Source organism: Cygnus atratus, chromosome 8 (genome assembly GCF_013377495.2).
Source record: "Cygnus atratus isolate AKBS03 ecotype Queensland, Australia chromosome 8, CAtr_DNAZoo_HiC_assembly, whole genome shotgun sequence".
Classification (NCBI taxonomy): Eukaryota; Metazoa; Chordata; class Aves; order Anseriformes; family Anatidae; genus Cygnus; species Cygnus atratus.
Genome location: NC_066369.1, coordinates 21,178,385 through 21,194,675, shown reverse-complemented (window position 1 = coordinate 21,194,675; position 16,291 = coordinate 21,178,385). Strand labels below are relative to the sequence as shown.

The following is a 16,291-nucleotide window of genomic DNA, read 5'->3' as shown; positions in this document are numbered from 1 at the left end:
GGCGCCGTCGTCCCGGCAACCGCGGCCCCGGCGGAAGGGGAGGTGGCGAGCGCGTGCCCGGAGGCGGCGGCGAGAAGATGGCGCCGCTCGGGGGACTGTCTGAGGGCTCCGAGGACTCCGGCTCGGAGGATTCCTCCCTCTCGGACTCGGAGGTGAGCCCGGTGCCGGCCCCGCGGGGCGGCCTGGCCCCGGCCCTGCTCCTGACCCTGCTCCTGTTCTCTCCGCAGCTCCAGGAGGCCTTCGCCAAGGGCGCGCTGAAGCCGGGGCTCAACGTGGTGCTGGAGGGGCGGCCGAAGCAGCCCAACGATGTGGTGAGCGTGTTAGCCGAAAAGTCGGTCAAAGAAACTCTCTCAGGCTCGATTTGGGGTTTTAGAAAGCTGGCGTTCTTTAATTATGGGGCCAGACACCCAGGGGATCGCTCACCCATGTGTGAGTGCCGAATTGTCCAGGTTATGGGGGTTATTTACAATCAAAATCGATTTAAAAAAGAAAGATAACTAACATATCCACGCTATTTCCCGGAACACGTTAAAGTGTCTAAATATCCCTGATGCATGATCATTTGTTTCTTCTGGTGGTGGTCTTTGGGGGTCTTCTGATGTTTGTTGGTAGTTAACTCAGGCACGCATGCTGAGCTAAGTCACTCACATGTCCAAGCACGCGTCTATGCCATGAGTTCCTCTCCTCATCTTTTCAGACACGTCCTCCTTTACGCTTAAAAAATTTCTAAACTTCTATCTAACTAAGTATAGTAAAGGTTTGGCTTACCTGTTCATAAGACATTCATTTCAGATTTGGACAAATTTTAAGACATTCATTTCAGATTTGGCCCTGTAATTCTAACAGGGAGAGACCCATACATCCTTCTGACTTGGTATCAAGTGGGGTGCAGGGTGGGCAGCTCCCAGTGGGGCTGGGGTCATGCTGGAGCCAGAGCCTTCTGGGGTGGGGTGGGAGCAGGGGAAGGAGGCGTGAGGTGGCATGGGGAGGTCAACTTGGGCACAGGAAAAACTCCAGTGCCTGGAGGTGGCGCAGAGTGTTTCAGAGAACCACTCAGGCACCAGAGTTTCCATTCCTAGGTGCTTCGATACTTGGCAAAGCTGAGGTTGAGCTGATCCGCTGTGTTTGATCCTGCTCCAGCGGGGAGATGAATGCTTTCCAGAGTTCCCTTCCAGCTTGCATTGCTCTGGTACTTTTGGGAATAATCAAACTGCTGCTGAGGAGCAGTCCATTTTGTGACCTGGATATTCATTTGTGGTGAGCTTGAATAGTAGTTTTTGTGTCTTGTTGCTCAGAGCTGTGCTTCCTTTTCACAGGAAGGTTTGAAGCAGTGCCTGGCTGAATTCAGACAGCAGCTAGCTTGGGTGGAAAGGCTGGATGTGACTTTGGGTCCAGTTACAAACGTTGTGGAATCTGTCTCACAGAATACTACTGACAAAGATGCTGTGGACCCTGAGAATGATTTCCAGAGAGAGATGAGCTTGTAAGTATAAAAAAGAGAGATTTCTTGTAGGGTCAGCATCCTTATACGTGATATACACTTTATACAGTGTATAAAACCATAGCTGGAAACTAGATCAATGTCTGTGCGGAAGATGTCAGCATTAATATTGTACCAGAACCTAAATCGCTTTTAGTAGCACTGAATGCTGTAGGGTATGAATGTTGATATAATTCTAGATTAATTTTTGTTAGATCCCAGTATCAGCTAGCTTATGCAATGAGAGCTTAGATCAGCGCTGCGCGATGGTACCCTCTGACAGAGCTGCTGTTGTGCTGTCTCCCTAGCTACCGCCAGGCTCAGGCAGCGGTCCTGGAAGCCCTCCCTAGGTTGCGGAAGCTCAAAGTTCCTACTAGAAGGCCAGATGATTACTTTGCAGAGATGGCCAAATCAGACCAACAGATGCAGAAGGTATGTGCAGTGAAAAATAGCTTTCTTTCCTGTGCTGTGTGTTGGTTTTAGCCTATTTTATGTATTAACTGTGTGGTTTGGCAATAGTTACTTTTACCTCTTTGACAAAGATCTGTGACAATGTTCAAGTCTGATATTTTTTTTTTATGGTAGGAAATGTCTTCCTGCATAGATGTTTCTGTGCAATGTAGGGGTTTCCATAACAGGCTGGAATGTAGAGTAGAAGAGTGTGATTTATATTCTGTCCTGAATGTAATTAGTATTAAAAATGGAGATTTCTTCTCCATATATGTAACAGCAGTCGTAAAGTTGGCTGTGTTTATGCTCTCTGTCCTAAAACTCGCAGTGAACAGGGGCATTAACGTGATCCTTTTTCCCCATTTAAGTATCACCCTTTGTTTATACTCAGCATATTTGGTCTCTCTGATTTTAAACTGTGTAGTATTGCATTAAACTATCACGGATAGTAAGTCAGATTTGTGTGGGAGGTAAGAGTTTCACAAAGTTGCTTCTTGATTGTGGTCTTTGTTCCAAATGGAGCCGTAATTCTTGGAAGAATCTACATCGTATAAGTGAGACATGAGCTGGAGTTCATGTGTGTTTTGGTCATTGTTCTGATGCTGATAGGATCTTCTTAGAGAAGATAATCATTAATAGTTTGTGCTGAGGTTTAACAGACACAGACACAGACACAGATTTCTAGGTTGGAAGAGACCTCAAGATCATCGAGTCCAACCTCCGACCTAACACTAAGTACTCCACTAAACCATATCACTAAGCTGTACATCTAAACGTCTTTTAAAGACCTCCAGGGATGGCGACTCCACCACCTCCCTGGGCAGCCCGTTCCAATGCTTAATAACCCTTTCGGTAAAGAAGTACTTCCTAACATCCAACCTAAAACTCCCCTGTCGCAACTTTCGCCCATTCCCCCTCGTCCTGTCACCAGGCACGTGGGAGAACAGACCAACCCCCACCTCACTACAGCTTCCTTTAAGGTAACTGTAGAGAGCGATAAGGTCGCCCCTGAGCCTCCTCTTTTCCAGGCTGAACAAGCCCAGCTCCCTCAGCCGCTCCTCGTAAGACTTGTTCTCCAGACCCCTCACCAGCTTGGTCGCCCTTCTCTGGACTCGCTCGAGCACGTCCATGTCCTTCCTGTAGCGAGGGGCCCAAAACTGAACACAGTACTCGAGGTGTGGCCTCACCAGAGCCGAGTACAGGGGGACAATCACTTCCCTAGACCTGCTGGCCACACTGCTTCTTATACAGGCCAGGATGCTGTTGGCCTTCTTGGCCACCTGAGCACACTGCTGGCTCATATTCAGCCGACTATCAACCAATACTCCCAGGTCCTTCTCGGCCAGGCAGCTTTCCAGCCACTCATCTCCCAGCCTGTAGCTCTGCTTGGGGTTGTTGCGCCCCAGGTGCAGGACCCGGCACTTGGCCTTGTTGAACTTCATACAGTTGACCTCAGCCCATCGCTCCAGCCTATCCAGATCCTCCTGCAGAGCCTTCCTGCCCTCGAGCAGATCGACACACGCACTTAGCTTGGTGTCATCTGCAACTCTACACATTAACTCAACTCTACACATAACTCAACTCTACACATTACGGTTCCTTTCTTTTGCTGGCTTCTGCTTGAAGAACAGAGGCTTTTATCTCCTACTGCAGTCACAGCCTCAGAAGATCTGCATTGGAATCTTTGTAATCCCTTGTAACAGAAATTCCTTACAGAAATGTTTGTGCACAAGGAATGAATAGAAAATCAGTTTTCTATCGCATGAAAGGATTTTTGACTCTATAGAAGAGCTTTATTTTTTTTTAATAATGGCAAGAAAGAAACTATCAAGTCTTCTACATGTACCCGAGTATATTGACAGTATGTGACAAGATACTCTTGTTTAGCTGTTCCAATAGAGCCCATTTGTATAAGGCTTTGTTTTGTCTGTGTGAATTTTGTCTTTTGAATAAGATTTTGGCTACAGATTAGTTCAGGATTTTTTGTAGTAACTCCCAGCCTTGAACTGAAAGTAAATTATGCCTTATAATCAGCGCATATACCAGAGAAAATAATATTGTATCAAAGAGGTAGCCAGCGAGTAATTTTGGAGATAAATTACGTATTATCTGATTGAGAGGTATTTTCTTTTGGCGTTCACTGCTGTTGTTCACATGATTATTGATTACAGGACTGCACAGCATTACTTTTGCATTACTGATCAATTTTGATTGTTTGTTTATTTTCCCCCAGATTCGTCAGAAGCTTAAGAGTAAACAGGAAGCGATGGAGAAGTCTGAAAAAGCAAAACAGCTCCGTGCAATGAGAAAATATGGAAAGAAGGTGAGGAGGAGCTACAAAAGAGACATATCTATGACAAGAATGTGGAGCCTGAGTGAGGAGCTTAGGAAGTGAGATCCCAGGAGGCAGGCTAAAATATATGGAATCTGTCTAGTCTTTTGTATAGATACTTTGACAGGAGACAAAGCAAAACATGGGATACCTTTAAAAAAAAGTGTGGGGCACTAGAAGAAACAATACTAACATTCTGCCTTCTAACATTCTCAGGTACAAATAGAAATTCTCCAGAGGAGGCAAAAGGAGAAGAAAAATATGTTGAACGCAGTCAAGAAATACCAGAAAGGTACAGCTAACTTGTCTAAGGGAGTAAATGTGTAATGGAAATAGTGTAAATGCGTGAAGAACGTGCGGTACTGTGATGTGTGGTGTCAGTCTGTACTGCTGGGCAGTTAGCTTGAAAGGCTGCTGCTGTACGGAATCATATGCATGTGGCAGTGAAAATCCTTCCAAGTAGCTGGTCTTCAGTGAGGGTGACTTGTCAATATTGCTTAGACTGAAAACTCTCATCTTCCGTGGTGGTAGCTGAGCATTTGCCTTTGCTCTTGCAGGTCTCTCTGACAAGCTGGATTTTCTAGATGAAGAGCAGACTTCGTCTCAGGGAAATAAAAAAGGCAGTGCTAATCAACGGACGAAGAAAGGGTGAGATTAAGAAAGAAAGATATTTAAAGGCAGAGTCTCTGTTTTTTTTCCAGTTTTGTAAAACAAGAAAGATGTTTGAATTAATATTGGTGAAAAATAAGTCCCAAGTGTTTTTCTGTCCTTGGAGATAACTGTGGCCCAATAGAGCAGAGGCTGGAAGGTGCTAATTTCTGCCTCTTCAATAAGAGAGGAAAGGTTTACAATGGCTGATGGGAGTCCATCAGCAGATACGTGTACTTCCTTCTTAGGAACTTCCTAAGGCAAGGTTTCTAAGCAGTGGTGGTGCTGGGTTGTTTTTCAGACCAAATGCCAAAAGACGATACAAAAATCAGAAGTTTGGTTTTGGTGGGAAGAAAAAAGGCTCAAAGTGGAACACAAAGGACAGCTTTAACGATGTGTCTGGCTTCAAGTCAAAAGTCGCTCACGATAAAGGCCCAGGAAAAGGAGGAAAAAAAGCCCTCAATGTAAGTACAATGTTGTGTGCAAGTGATCCTTTTTTGTTAGGAAGCCAGCCCTTGCCTCGGAGGAAGACCTGAGTAGATGATCAGCACCTCCAGCATCTGGAAGTAACAATTCAATTGCAGACAGGGGGCTGAGGGTGGTGGTTTGGTGTCTGAGCAGGGAAATAAGTGGGGGAATTAGCATGTATTGTTTGTTGCTACCACTGTCCCCAAACCTTCTTCTCCAGAGGTACTGCCACGTAATCTCTCTTTAGTATCTTCCCCACGTTATAGAGCTAGAATGAAGTTAGGACATCAAAAATAAAAATCTGAATTCATCCTCTTTTTGCAGAAGAGACCTGGCAAGAGAACACGGCAGAAAATGAAGAGTCGAGCACGCTAAGAGGATTGTGCTCCCCAGCGGGGCTCTTTTGTCTCTGTGTGTTGGAAGGTGTTTCTGCTGTCTCCAGGCAGCTAACTGCAGAGCAAGCAGGATGCTTCCAAATGGCAAGAAAAAAGTCAGTGGAAATTAGCGCCTTATCACTAATTTCTTACTGTCTGTTCTGCTGAATGATTGCTTGCTATTTAAACCTTTGGTGTGTGAACGTATTAAATAGTTTACACAGAACTCAACTCTTATGTCTAATTCATATTTAGTTGTGTTATGAACGGTGGCTGAAATCTGCTGTGTTCCCTTTATTCTGACAGCTTTTTCCACAGCTGCTGTTGATATGTACTTTGTGAACTTGAATTCTGGGTCATGTTGCTCATGTCAAAATGAGAAGTCTGAAGCCTGTCAAAAAGCTGAAGGGTTTTCTTAGACTACTCGTGTAGATGGTTTTGGAAACAGGAGTAAGACAAATGTAAAGGTCTTATTAATAGGTTTATTTCTGTAACTATTGTCAGGCTGCAAATCTAGACAGATGGGTTCTCTCCTCCCTTTTCTCGCAATCTTCTGGTGCCAGAAATCTACCACATTCACCTACTAACGAACAGGGTCTAATGCATTATATGTCACTAACTGCCTCAGTCTACGTTGTGTGGCTTTGCCATTCTCCTACTGCAGCTTCTCATACTGCTCCTTCAAGGTGCTACACGGCAGCTACCTAGTTTAGTGATCTCCGTTTTCCGGCGTGGGAAGTAGAGTCTGTGATCAGTGCGGTCTACATCGATCTGGAAAACAATTATAGGCTGAAGAGTCATGTGCTTTTCTAGAACGAGTAGCAGCCACTTAGTATATAATGTTCACTGTTTCAGTACAGTAGAACCTTGTGAAAAGGGAGAATTTCATTTTTGAAACAGTATTAGAAATCCTGGCTATATAAATTCACTTCCCCACACTCATGCAAAGAGCTGAATCCTTAAGCCCTCTACTCACCAAAGGTGTTGTGTTCCAGCCTATTTCTTGGCTTTCAGTTTGTGGCTCTGAATATTTCTTTGTTGGCTCCAGTGCAGCATGATGAATAACATTCAGAAACTTTTCTGTTGGTTTAAGAGACATAAATACACATGAAAGGTAGGTAGTATGTTTAAAACCTAACAAAATACAAATCAGTCGTGTAGATGTATGCCAGAGTGGGATGTCTCAACCCCATCCAAACAATAGCAAGACAGCCAAGGTGGGAGGCAGTTGGTTGTTTTCTCATAGCTATCACAAGTGGTTCAGAGATTTCTTACCATCTGCAGGCTCTTCTATATTGTCGTGCCAAGACATAGGCTTCTTGGTGACCGTGTGAACTGAAAAAGGAATTAAGTGAATTGCCTTAATGCACACTTAGCATCACAACCAGGTATAGGTTATCTATCACTGCAAATGTTGTTTGTGGCTATTTCCCCAGTCTGAGCCCAACTATTTCTCTGAAGCTCTAAAGGAAAAGCAGCTTTTGAGAAGGAAAGGAGAGTTCCCAGTTGGAAAGTGGAAAGCACGCCCTGGGTGCCATGGCTGTGGGTGCTGAGGGCGAGCTGCCCGGGGGTGCCTCACGGCCCGCTGAGCCCCGGGGGCCCCGGCCCAGCCGCCTCACCGCGTCTGAGCGGGTTCAGGCTGTGCTCGGTGCGCAGCCTGAGGCACCGCAGCTCCTTCCGCACGCGCTCGCCCAGCAGCCGGTCCAGCTGCACCGGGTCCGGCTGCTCCCGCTCCCCGCCGCGGGCCGCCATGGCTCCGCGCGGCGTCCCGCCGCCTAGCAACGCGTGACGCAACGCCCGGCTCGGCAGCCCGCCCGCCTCCTACTGGCCGCCGAGTTAAAGCCCCCGGCGCTGATTGGCGGCGGCGGCACGCGGCCGGTTTGAACGGGCGGCGGCCCTAAGATGGCGGCGGCGGAGCTGCGCTGCACCGTGGCCGTGGAGGAGCCGCTGCCGGGCGGGGCGGCCCCGCGGCGCCGCGTGGTGCGGGGCGCGCTGGTGCTGCTGGGCCGCAACGAGCTGCGGCAGCCGGTGCTGCGGGTGCTCGGCGGTACCGGTACCGGCACCGGCACGGCGCTGAGCTTCCCGCTGAGCGGCGACGCCGTGCGGCTCTTCGCCCGGTTCGCCGGCGAGGGGCGGGCGGCGGTGCGGCTGGCCCCGGGCGGCGCCCAGCTGCTGCTGTCCGACTGCCCGCCCGACGCCCTCCGCCGCTTCCTCCGCCTGCTGCGGCACAAGCTGGCCGCCGGGCCGCGGGGCGCCCCGCGCTGCCCCCGCCTGCTGGCCCGGCCGCCGCCCGCCTTCGCCATCATCAGCCCGCTGCGGGAGCGGGACGTGCTGCGCCGCCCCGGCCGCCCCCGGGAGGAGGGTGGCGGTGAGGAGCCGGGGCAGCGCCCGGCGGAGGTGAGGCCCCGGGATGGGGCGGGGCGGGGCGGCCCCGGTGAGCCGCCGCCGCCCTCACGGTGCTCCCGTCCCGCAGGTGCCTCGTGCGGAGCGGCGGCCCCCGGCGAGGCTCTCGGCGGAGCAGGAGGCGGTGCTGGGCGCGGTGCGCAGCGGGAAGGGCGTCTTCTTCACCGGCTGCGCGGGTGAGGGCCGGGGGAGGCCGTCACCGGGGGAAACACTCGGCCCCCAGCTGCCGCTTCCCGCGCCCCTGCGGTTCTGACTCCCCTCCGGGAGTGAGCGCAGCCCCGGGAGGGGAGCCGGGGGTGAAAGAGGTTTCCTCTGCCTCCCCCTAGGGACCGGGAAGTCGTTCCTGCTGAAGAAGATCGTGGGCTCCCTCCCTCCAAACAGCACCTATGCCACAGCCAGCACCGGGGTGGCAGCTTGCCACATTGGTGGCACGACGCTCCACGCCTTTGCAGGTAATGGTCGGCCAAGCATCAAGGGGCTGAGGGCTCCTGCTCCCTACCCAAGAGGTTAGGAGCTTCCCAAAGCTTGCTTTCTTCTCCCCTGCCAGGGATTGGCTCTGGGAAGGCACCGCTAGAGCAGTGTATCCAGCTGGCAGAGAGACCTGGAGTGCGCCAGCACTGGCTGGCCTGCCAGCACTTAATTATCGATGAGATCTCAATGGTGGATGGCAAGTTCTTTGACAAGCTAGAGGCAGTGGCGAGGTGAGTGATCATCAGGTCAAACAACTAAAAAAAAAGTGAGTTTTCCTATACTTTCAGGTTGCTTCTTTTCTGAAAGGAAAGCCTGATATCATAGCCAGCATTAGGACAGACCTTTAGCTTGAGATAAGTTTTGATTGTGTCCACATCTTCCCAGCTCTGGCTGTTCTGGTTGCAGTTTCCATCTCCAGAGCGATATGCTGTCTATAGAGAGCTGAGTCTAGAACACAGTTGTCTGTTCTGCTCCTAGCATTTATTTCTTGTTTCCTGGACCAAGCTTGCTGTGTTTATCCCAGGTCAAAGCTGGATTTCAGCTCAGGCTTCCAGCACTTTCTGACTCCATGTCACAGTACCGGAGCTTGCACTGTGAACCAATAAACTTGTCTTGATGCTGAACATTGAGGAGCAGGAAGTAGCTGTAACAGCTACTGAAGAACGAAGACTGACAATGACATTTTGGGTGGATACACAGAGAAAAATGAATGTACTGCTTAATTATTTAAACTGTTCTTATACGGCTGAGGATAGCCATCTTTTAACGCAAGCGTTTAAACATACTGACAGAGAAGTAACTTCAGAGAAGTAACTTCTGAGACTTGACTATGGTCAAGTCTTGGAGGGCATTCGGAATTTCTCTTCCTTCCCTTTCAGAGCAGTAAGGAAACGGGATGAGCCTTTTGGAGGAATTCAGCTAATCATCTGTGGGGACTTCTTGCAGCTACCCCCAGTGTGCAAGGCTAATGAAGAAATCAAGTTCTGCTTCCAGGTAGAAAGCTGTCCCTAAGCTTGCCCTCATACTTTGTCAGTCCTTTCTTAACAAGAAAATGACTTGCCAGGCAAAAAGCTGGAGGAAATGCATCCACATAAACATGGAGCTCACTGAAGTGCGGAGACAGACTGATAAGACGTTTATCTCGCTCCTGAGTGCAGTCCGTTTAGGCAGGTGAGGAGAAACTCCGCTCTCTTTCTGTTCCCTGCTGATGGAGCAGAGGCAAGAGCCATTTGTCACCTCTTCCTCATGTTCTCTGTGAGGGATGTGGGGCTGGGGGCAATAGCTATGAACACATTAGTCAAGGTAAGGTGGCTTACTGTATGCTGCTATGGTAAGGAAGGACCCTTTCTAGGGTCCCTATTTGCAACTTCTGCTAGGGAATGCAATGGATGTCAAACTGGCAATGGCTGGGCACGGACTGGGGCACACACTTGTGTGGCTCTCCAACTTTGTGTAGTTACCTCTCTCCACCCTTCTTGCAAGAGGCTTGGGCTTGCAAAGCCTGATGTAGCTATGTGGGAGTTGCTGCTGCTCAAGACGCATTCCTGATCACTTCCAATAATAATCCCCTTTTTTGGATCCCCAGGTGCACAGAGGAGGTTACCAGTCTGCTGATGCAGACAGCTACTAACAGGTCTGAGCGTGATGGGATCCTGGCTACGCGGCTCTGCACTCACAAAGATGACGTAGAACTAACTAATGAGAAACGCTTGCAACAGCTATCAGGTGACCTTTGTGCAGGAAGCTGCTGGCTTCAGGGCTGAGCTCTAAGAGGATGCAATGGGGATATTGCGGTGACAGGAGGAATCGGTGTTCTGTCATGCACAGCAGTGCTAGTCTGAGCTGTGCGTGTAGGAGTTGAGCTGCCTGGAGAGAAATTTCACAAATTTCTTTAAATCCGCTTTGTTACTTCTTAGTGTGCAGTAGACAGTGAACTTATTGCTTGCAATGGGATAGGGTGGGTCACTAGTGCCTCCACACCCCTGCTTCTTCCTTCTGTAGCATTTCAGGCCATGGTCTAAACGATGCTGCTTGAGTTATCAGGCTGTTTCATTTTTGCCTCCCTGTCAGGACCAAGGATTCCTCCTTAGTCGTCTTTGGAGATCTGGTGTTGGCAGTGAGTGGAACTGGTTCTGTGCTCAAAGTGGCAACTGATCAATTCCTGTTTAATTGGTGGTCTTTAATTCCCGAGCCTTCTCGTGCTCTGGGAGGTGTGCTGGGAGGAGAGGTACCAATAAGCTTTTCGCTGTGGGATGTAACAGGGCTTGTGTGAAAGTGTCATACCAGCAGAGGAGAATGGATATTGAAAGAGGAATTGCTGTAAGAAATAAAAGCTGAGCCTCCTGCAAACACCGCATAGCTTATGTCCAATGGCTGTAATTTGTGACTGCTTTCTTTCCTTAACAGGAGAAGTGCACACTTTTGAGGCTTTGGACAGTGACCCAATGCTCGTGAAGTTAATTGATGCTCAGTGTCCTGTGGGTGGTAAAGTTGTGTTAAAGGTTGGAGCTCAGGTGAGTGTGTGTATGTATGCTTGTTTGAGAAAGTCCAGCAGATCCAGTGGTGTAAGAAAAATAAACAGCAGATAAATATATACAGTAGATTAATGTATAGAATGCAGATTATGTATGGAAAAACCATACCAGCAGAAGACTAGCCCAATCTTTGTGTCCTTTCTGCTTCAAATCCAAACAGAAGTTGACTTGATTTGAGCTCAGGTCCCTGTCCCATGGACAGTGGTGAGCTCTAGGACTTTGACACACATTTCCCATCATGCACAGAAGCTTCCAGGAAGCAGAGGGTATAGGCAGTCCTTGCCTGCAGTCTCAGCTTCAGGTATAGCAGCCTTCCTGACCTGTAAGAGCAAGACACAGATTGCCAAATGTGAAGTACTGGGCTCTTTGCTGTGTGCTGGGGCTGTCAAAGCAGAATGGGTTGCGTTAAAGCAGCACCACTGGGTGCCTTTGGAAAAGTGTTCCTCAGCTGTTCCCAGAAACTATACATGTCTAAGCTCGTTGTCATTTGGGAGGGGGAAACCTGTTCCCTGAATCTGACATTGCAGCTGTGGACAGAAGCAGCTCAAGGGAGAAGCGTTCAGTGCTGCAGAATGATGTAGCTGGGAATCCTAGGAAGGGAAGGCTGTGCAATAAATTCAGTTTAATCAGAGATTATGCTCTATTCTGCAATAGGATAACATGGCCATGCTTACGCTTTCTGGCTAGAAGCTTAGCCGGAGGTGGCTAAACAGGCTAGAAAGGGATTTTTTTTTTTTTTTTTTCCCCTGTAGGTGATGCTAGCTAAGAATCTGGATGTGTCTCAAGGGCTGGTGAATGGAGCACGAGGAGTTGTTGTGGGATTTGAAAGTGATCAGAAGGGTAAAGTAAACTCTGTTTTCTTAAAAAAATAAAGTAATGGACTACAGATGACTTGTTAATTTTCTTTATTGTTTAAGAATAATCTGAGGGAAAGCGGGGAAGAGATCTCTGCAGTAAGAGGTTTGTGGTTCTCATGGGCTGTTATGTCATATGCTGCATCAGCTGCAGCCTAATCTATAAGGCCTCCCATGTTTGCTTCTCTTTATTCTCTGGATACGTTTGCTCATTTTGCATTTCTTTCTGTGCTGTTGAAACAAGTCTTGTTTGTTTTCATTTTCCTCAGAATAATGTTCTGTTACCTGCAACATGTATTTCTCTGCATGTCAACTGATAAATTATCTGACTTTAATTCATCTGCTTAAGTAAGTCCCAAATTTAATTTCAGGACATCCTACTTAATGTGTGGGCTTTTTTTTTTTTTTTTTGAGGACGTTTTCTAATGTAGCCCTAAAACTCATGAAAGACTGGTATGGGATAGAAGAAAAAAACAGCTCTTAAGGCTGCTGGCTTCCTGCTGTTGAGTGTCAGGAATACACCCTTGTTTTTCTCCTATTCCCTTTCCTTTCTATTCCTACAGGGCTGCCCAAGGTGAGGTTTCTCTGCGGGGTCACACAAATCATCAAAATGGAGAGGTGGGTCTTCAAAGGGCCACCTGGAGTACATCTGAGTCGCCAACAGTTGCCCCTAAAACTGGCATGGGCCATTTCCATTCACAAGAGTCAGGTGGGTGTTCTTATACAACTATCTATAGGCTCGTATACTGCCATAAGCCTTCTCTCCTGGGTGAGCTTGCATTGCTGGTAAAATGGGAAGGAAATATGAAAGGCCCTTGTGGGGAAGCTCTGGGGTATGTATGTCTCTAGTTGCAGGGAAGGCAGCATCTCTTCTGTTCATGATGCTTGTCTATAAGCTTAGTTTGGTAGGCAGTAGTATTGCTAGCCTGTCTTTGATCCTGGAGTTTCCATAATGGTGCTGCTGTCTACATACTTGGTGTTGGACTGTAAATCAGCAGTGCTTAACTGCTGTGGGCTGGTCAGGATTGTGTTTCCTTGTTAGTTATCAGCATTCATGACCCTGAGGTTTGCTTTGTGTACCCGAGGAAGCTGCAGTAGTCACAGCTGTGCTATTTGGGCTAAACTGTCCTTTTGATGCATTTTTTTTAATGTAACTCTCACAGTTCCTACCTCCCTGGAGTACTTCATACAGTCTGATAAACTCCTCTCAATATAAGAGATCTATGAGCTTGTTCCCAAGCCGTTGTAAATTTTGCTGCCTCCTGGAATTTCTTTTGATGCAGGCAAGGCGTGCCAGGACTAACCCAAACCCTCTCTCAGATGGACTGCTTGAGAATGATGGCTCCTCCAGTTAATTACTAGGAGTGGAAACAGTGGGACTTCTTTCCCTGCTGTGTTGGGTTCATGGGATTTGTAGAATTTCACACAATAACAGGCTTGTAAGAGTTAGTGGATCCTACTGTCTGATAGCAATTCACTGACTTTTCTTTCTACTGTTTCCCATCCTTTAATTAGTTAAATATATAGTCAAACAAGGGACCTCCTTTCTCATCAGGCTTGTACACTGTCAAAGGCTGTACCATCCTCAAACTCACAGGATAGGTTAGTATTGATGCGATGTGGTGTTCTTTGTGTGTGCTGTATAACAGATTTCTCTCTCTTTGGTAGGGCATGTCTCTAGATTGTGTGGAAATCTCCCTGTCTCGTGTCTTTGAAAGTGGGCAGGCTTATGTAGCCCTTTCTCGAGCCCGTAGCCTTGCAGGTCTCCGTGTTCTGGATTTTGACCCAAAAGTAGTGAGAGCTGATCCTTCTGTGTTGCAGTTTTATAGACAACTGAGACGTCATCAACTTCTAACCCAGGTAAAGAAAAATCCTGTGCCAGCAAAGAGTGCCTTGTGCAACCAGGATGACAGGTGTCTGGGCTGAGATGCTTTATTTTATTTCTTAAGCAAGATCATTCAAACTAAAACTTGTAATGGCAGGAGAAATGAAACCACAGGGAGGGGGAATGTAGCAGGGCAGCTCTTAGCAGCAAAATCTCCTGCAGTGTTGGGGTTATATAATGCTTCCTGGCCACATGGGTGGAAAAGGGGGGTGGGTGGGATTCTTTGATCCTCCTGCTGGAGTAAGCAGTAAAGGGGAACAAGAGGAAGTGGCAAACAAGAAATCTCTAATATTTTTTCCTCCTCCTCAGGATTCACTACATACCCATTCAGATGCTGATGAAAAAGAGAACTGGAAAAGCAGCTGAGAATGCTCTTCTGGCCTTTATGAGGCATCAACACATATGGTTGAGTTGCGGCGATCTTGCTGTTGAGTATATTTGATAATGTAGATGAATTCGAAAGATTTTTTTTTAATGTTTGTTTCAGCTGACTCTGGATGTATAGAAGTGTCCCTGTCTTGTGCCTCTGAAATCTAGAAGTCTTCTGTAGCCCCTTTCTGGGTCCACAGTCCCAAGCACTTGTGTGTCTCCAGTGTGACTCTAGCAAACAAAATGACTGAACAAGGATGTTGCTGAGGGACCTTCCTATGGTTCTATCCTGGCTGCATTTTTATCATGCACATATGTGGACTGCGAAACTTGTATTTTTTTTTTTTTCAAGTATACCACAGCTGGGAGATGGGAAGTCTGTGCCCCCTTTGCCTGAATGATCTGGACCTGTTCACTGGAGCTGCTGACGTGAGGGGAAAGCAATGCGAAGTATCTGGAGTACATGTGATTCTCCTGGAAGTGTGGAGCTGCCAGGAGCTAGGCTACTGCTTCAAATTGCATGTTGGGATGTTTTTGCATTTCAAATGTTTAACACCAGTAGGCTTTGCACAACTTCATCCACAAACAAAACTGTAAAAAGTTGTGTAATCTATTATGCTGATGCACATTCATTGTGTTAGCCTGTTGCGTATGGTGACACATGATTTTATTTTTTTAATTCTTCCAAGATGAGCTGGCGCTGTTAAAGATAGGAACAAGTCCTACATTTTCTACCCATAATCATGGAACCACAAGAATTGGGAAGATCCATTACCCCGGAGCAAGAAGGGAGTGAGCAGAGAGAGGTGCTGATGGGCCCCCCTTTTGTTTAAGCACGTGAGGTTCTTTCAAAGGGGAGGGGGTTTGTTAGAACTAACACACAGCTAGTTAGGTGGAAGTTGAGTGTGTAATAGGGAAATGGCCAAGGACATGGGAAGTGAACCGTAACCACTTTTTCAGCAAAAGGAGGGCTGAACAGAACTAATGTACTGTCTTTTTAAAGCCTTAATAAAGGAGAAGATTTACCCTTTGTATTTCAGCATATTGCTTAAGCTTAAGTAACTTGTATATTTTTAAATGTTTAATATGCAGAAATAATGTGAAATAGTAATGTCTGTTAAAATGATGTTTACTCTTGGGTTAGACCCTTACAAAGGATACAGCAGCCAGCTATTTCTTGTCATACACAATACAGTGATTTATTGACAGATGAGAAGAGTAATGAGATAAGAGATTTTAAAGGATTTTAACCTGCATTAAAGTTCTGTAATAACAAGATAACTTAGCGTTTAAGAAGGGTGATTATGGACAACGCAAATAAGCTATTGTGATCTTCTTGAAGCAGCTGCCTTAACCGCAGCTTTCATGGGTTAAGGACTGACATCACCAGTTGTGAGTGTGGGTGTTTTTTTTTTTTTTTTGTGCTGATTAGAGCTAAAAACCAGACCTTAAACCTGGAAGGGGTAATAACTTTCATGTCAATATTAAATATATGTGAAATATTAGGGTTGCCCTTTCAGAGGTGAAACAGTGGAAACAGAATAGCAGTGGCTTATGATGGCTTGGCAGTTGTCCAGAGGCTGAAAGGGGTTTGTCTCTGTAAATTTTGGATGTTCTCACTCACTTCCAGCTAAAGCAGATGTAGGCTGCAGCTGAAGACTGCTATTTGAATCCTAAAAGGGGCAGTTAGGACAAATACGAGCTGTCAGCCTTTGTCATGGCTCCACTGCAGTCAGGATTATGATGCTGCTTTTTTAATAGAATAAAACAGCGATCTCTATGAAGTAAAAATCTTCTTACAATTAAATTGTTTGCCAAGTACCTTCACAGGCAAAACAGACTCAACTTGAGGAAAATAAATGTGATTTGTTACCAGTTAAAAATATTTGGATAGTGAGAAACAGGCAAAAAAATAAACAGAAAAACACTTTGCCACCACCCCTATTTTATTTACAGACTCAACTTTATTACTTTGCTACCACCTCCTCTACACTACTGCCCCCTGTGGTACAGGAAGAGGAAG

The 16,291-nt window shown here is 47.0% G+C and overlaps 3 protein-coding genes across 3 annotated transcripts; 2 read left to right on the top strand and 1 right to left on the bottom strand.

Annotated features, from left to right (window-relative positions):
- The first annotated feature begins 16 nt into the window (after nt 1-16).
- On the top strand, nt 17-5,978 carry EBNA1BP2 (EBNA1 binding protein 2). Its single transcript, XM_035538225.2, has 9 exons — nt 17-152; nt 228-311; nt 1,317-1,483; nt 1,789-1,912; nt 4,164-4,253; nt 4,479-4,554; nt 4,820-4,910; nt 5,212-5,374; nt 5,703-5,978. The coding sequence occupies exons 1-9, from the start codon at nt 78-80 to the stop codon at nt 5,751-5,753; spliced, it is 921 nt and encodes a 306-aa protein (XP_035394118.1). The 5' UTR covers nt 17-77; the 3' UTR covers nt 5,754-5,978.
- A 118-nt stretch (nt 5,979-6,096) lies between these two features.
- On the bottom strand, nt 6,097-7,504 carry CFAP144 (cilia and flagella associated protein 144). Its single transcript, XM_035538226.2, has 4 exons — nt 7,372-7,504; nt 7,028-7,087; nt 6,729-6,832; nt 6,097-6,523 (listed from the first exon to the last, which is right to left on the bottom strand). The coding sequence occupies exons 1-4, from the start codon at nt 7,502-7,504 to the stop codon at nt 6,434-6,436; spliced, it is 387 nt and encodes a 128-aa protein (XP_035394119.1). The 3' UTR covers nt 6,097-6,433.
- Nucleotides 7,505-7,654: 150 nt separating this feature from the next.
- On the top strand, nt 7,655-16,291 carry PIF1 (PIF1 5'-to-3' DNA helicase). Its single transcript, XM_035538217.2, has 12 exons — nt 7,655-8,149; nt 8,226-8,350; nt 8,459-8,607; nt 8,703-8,856; nt 9,505-9,619; nt 9,690-9,796; nt 10,212-10,351; nt 11,033-11,139; nt 11,913-12,000; nt 12,578-12,723; nt 13,683-13,874; nt 14,209-16,291. The coding sequence occupies exons 1-12, from the start codon at nt 7,655-7,657 to the stop codon at nt 14,263-14,265; spliced, it is 1,875 nt and encodes a 624-aa protein (XP_035394110.1). The 3' UTR covers nt 14,266-16,291.

Bases quoted from the DNA above. Each gene is read 5' to 3' on its own strand.
- EBNA1BP2 (XM_035538225.2), top strand. From the start codon at position 78: ATGGCGCCGCTCGGGGGACTGTCTGAGGGCTCCGAGGACTCCGGCTCG. The intron at 1,913-4,163 runs GTATGTGCAGTG...ATTTTCCCCCAG, and splicing joins CAGACCAACAGATGCAGAAG to ATTCGTCAGAAGCTTAAGAG. The intron at 5,375-5,702 runs GTAAGTACAATG...CTCTTTTTGCAG, and splicing joins GAGGAAAAAAAGCCCTCAAT to AAGAGACCTGGCAAGAGAAC.
- PIF1 (XM_035538217.2), top strand. From the start codon at position 7,655: ATGGCGGCGGCGGAGCTGCGCTGCACCGTGGCCGTGGAGGAGCCGCTG. The intron at 8,351-8,458 runs GTCACCGGGGGA...CGGGGGTGAAAG, and splicing joins GGTGAGGGCCGGGGGAGGCC to AGGTTTCCTCTGCCTCCCCC. The intron at 8,857-9,504 runs GTGAGTGATCAT...CTTCCCTTTCAG, and splicing joins AAGCTAGAGGCAGTGGCGAG to AGCAGTAAGGAAACGGGATG.
- CFAP144 (XM_035538226.2), bottom strand. From the start codon at position 7,504: ATGGCGGCCCGCGGCGGGGAGCGGGAGCAGCCGGACCCGGTGCAGCTG. The intron at 7,088-7,371 runs GTGAGGCGGCTG...TTCCTTTTTCAG, and splicing joins CCTGAACCCGCTCAGACGCG to TTCACACGGTCACCAAGAAG. The intron at 6,833-7,027 runs GTAAGAAATCTC...TTAAACCAACAG, and splicing joins TATAGAAGAGCCTGCAGATG to AAAAGTTTCTGAATGTTATT.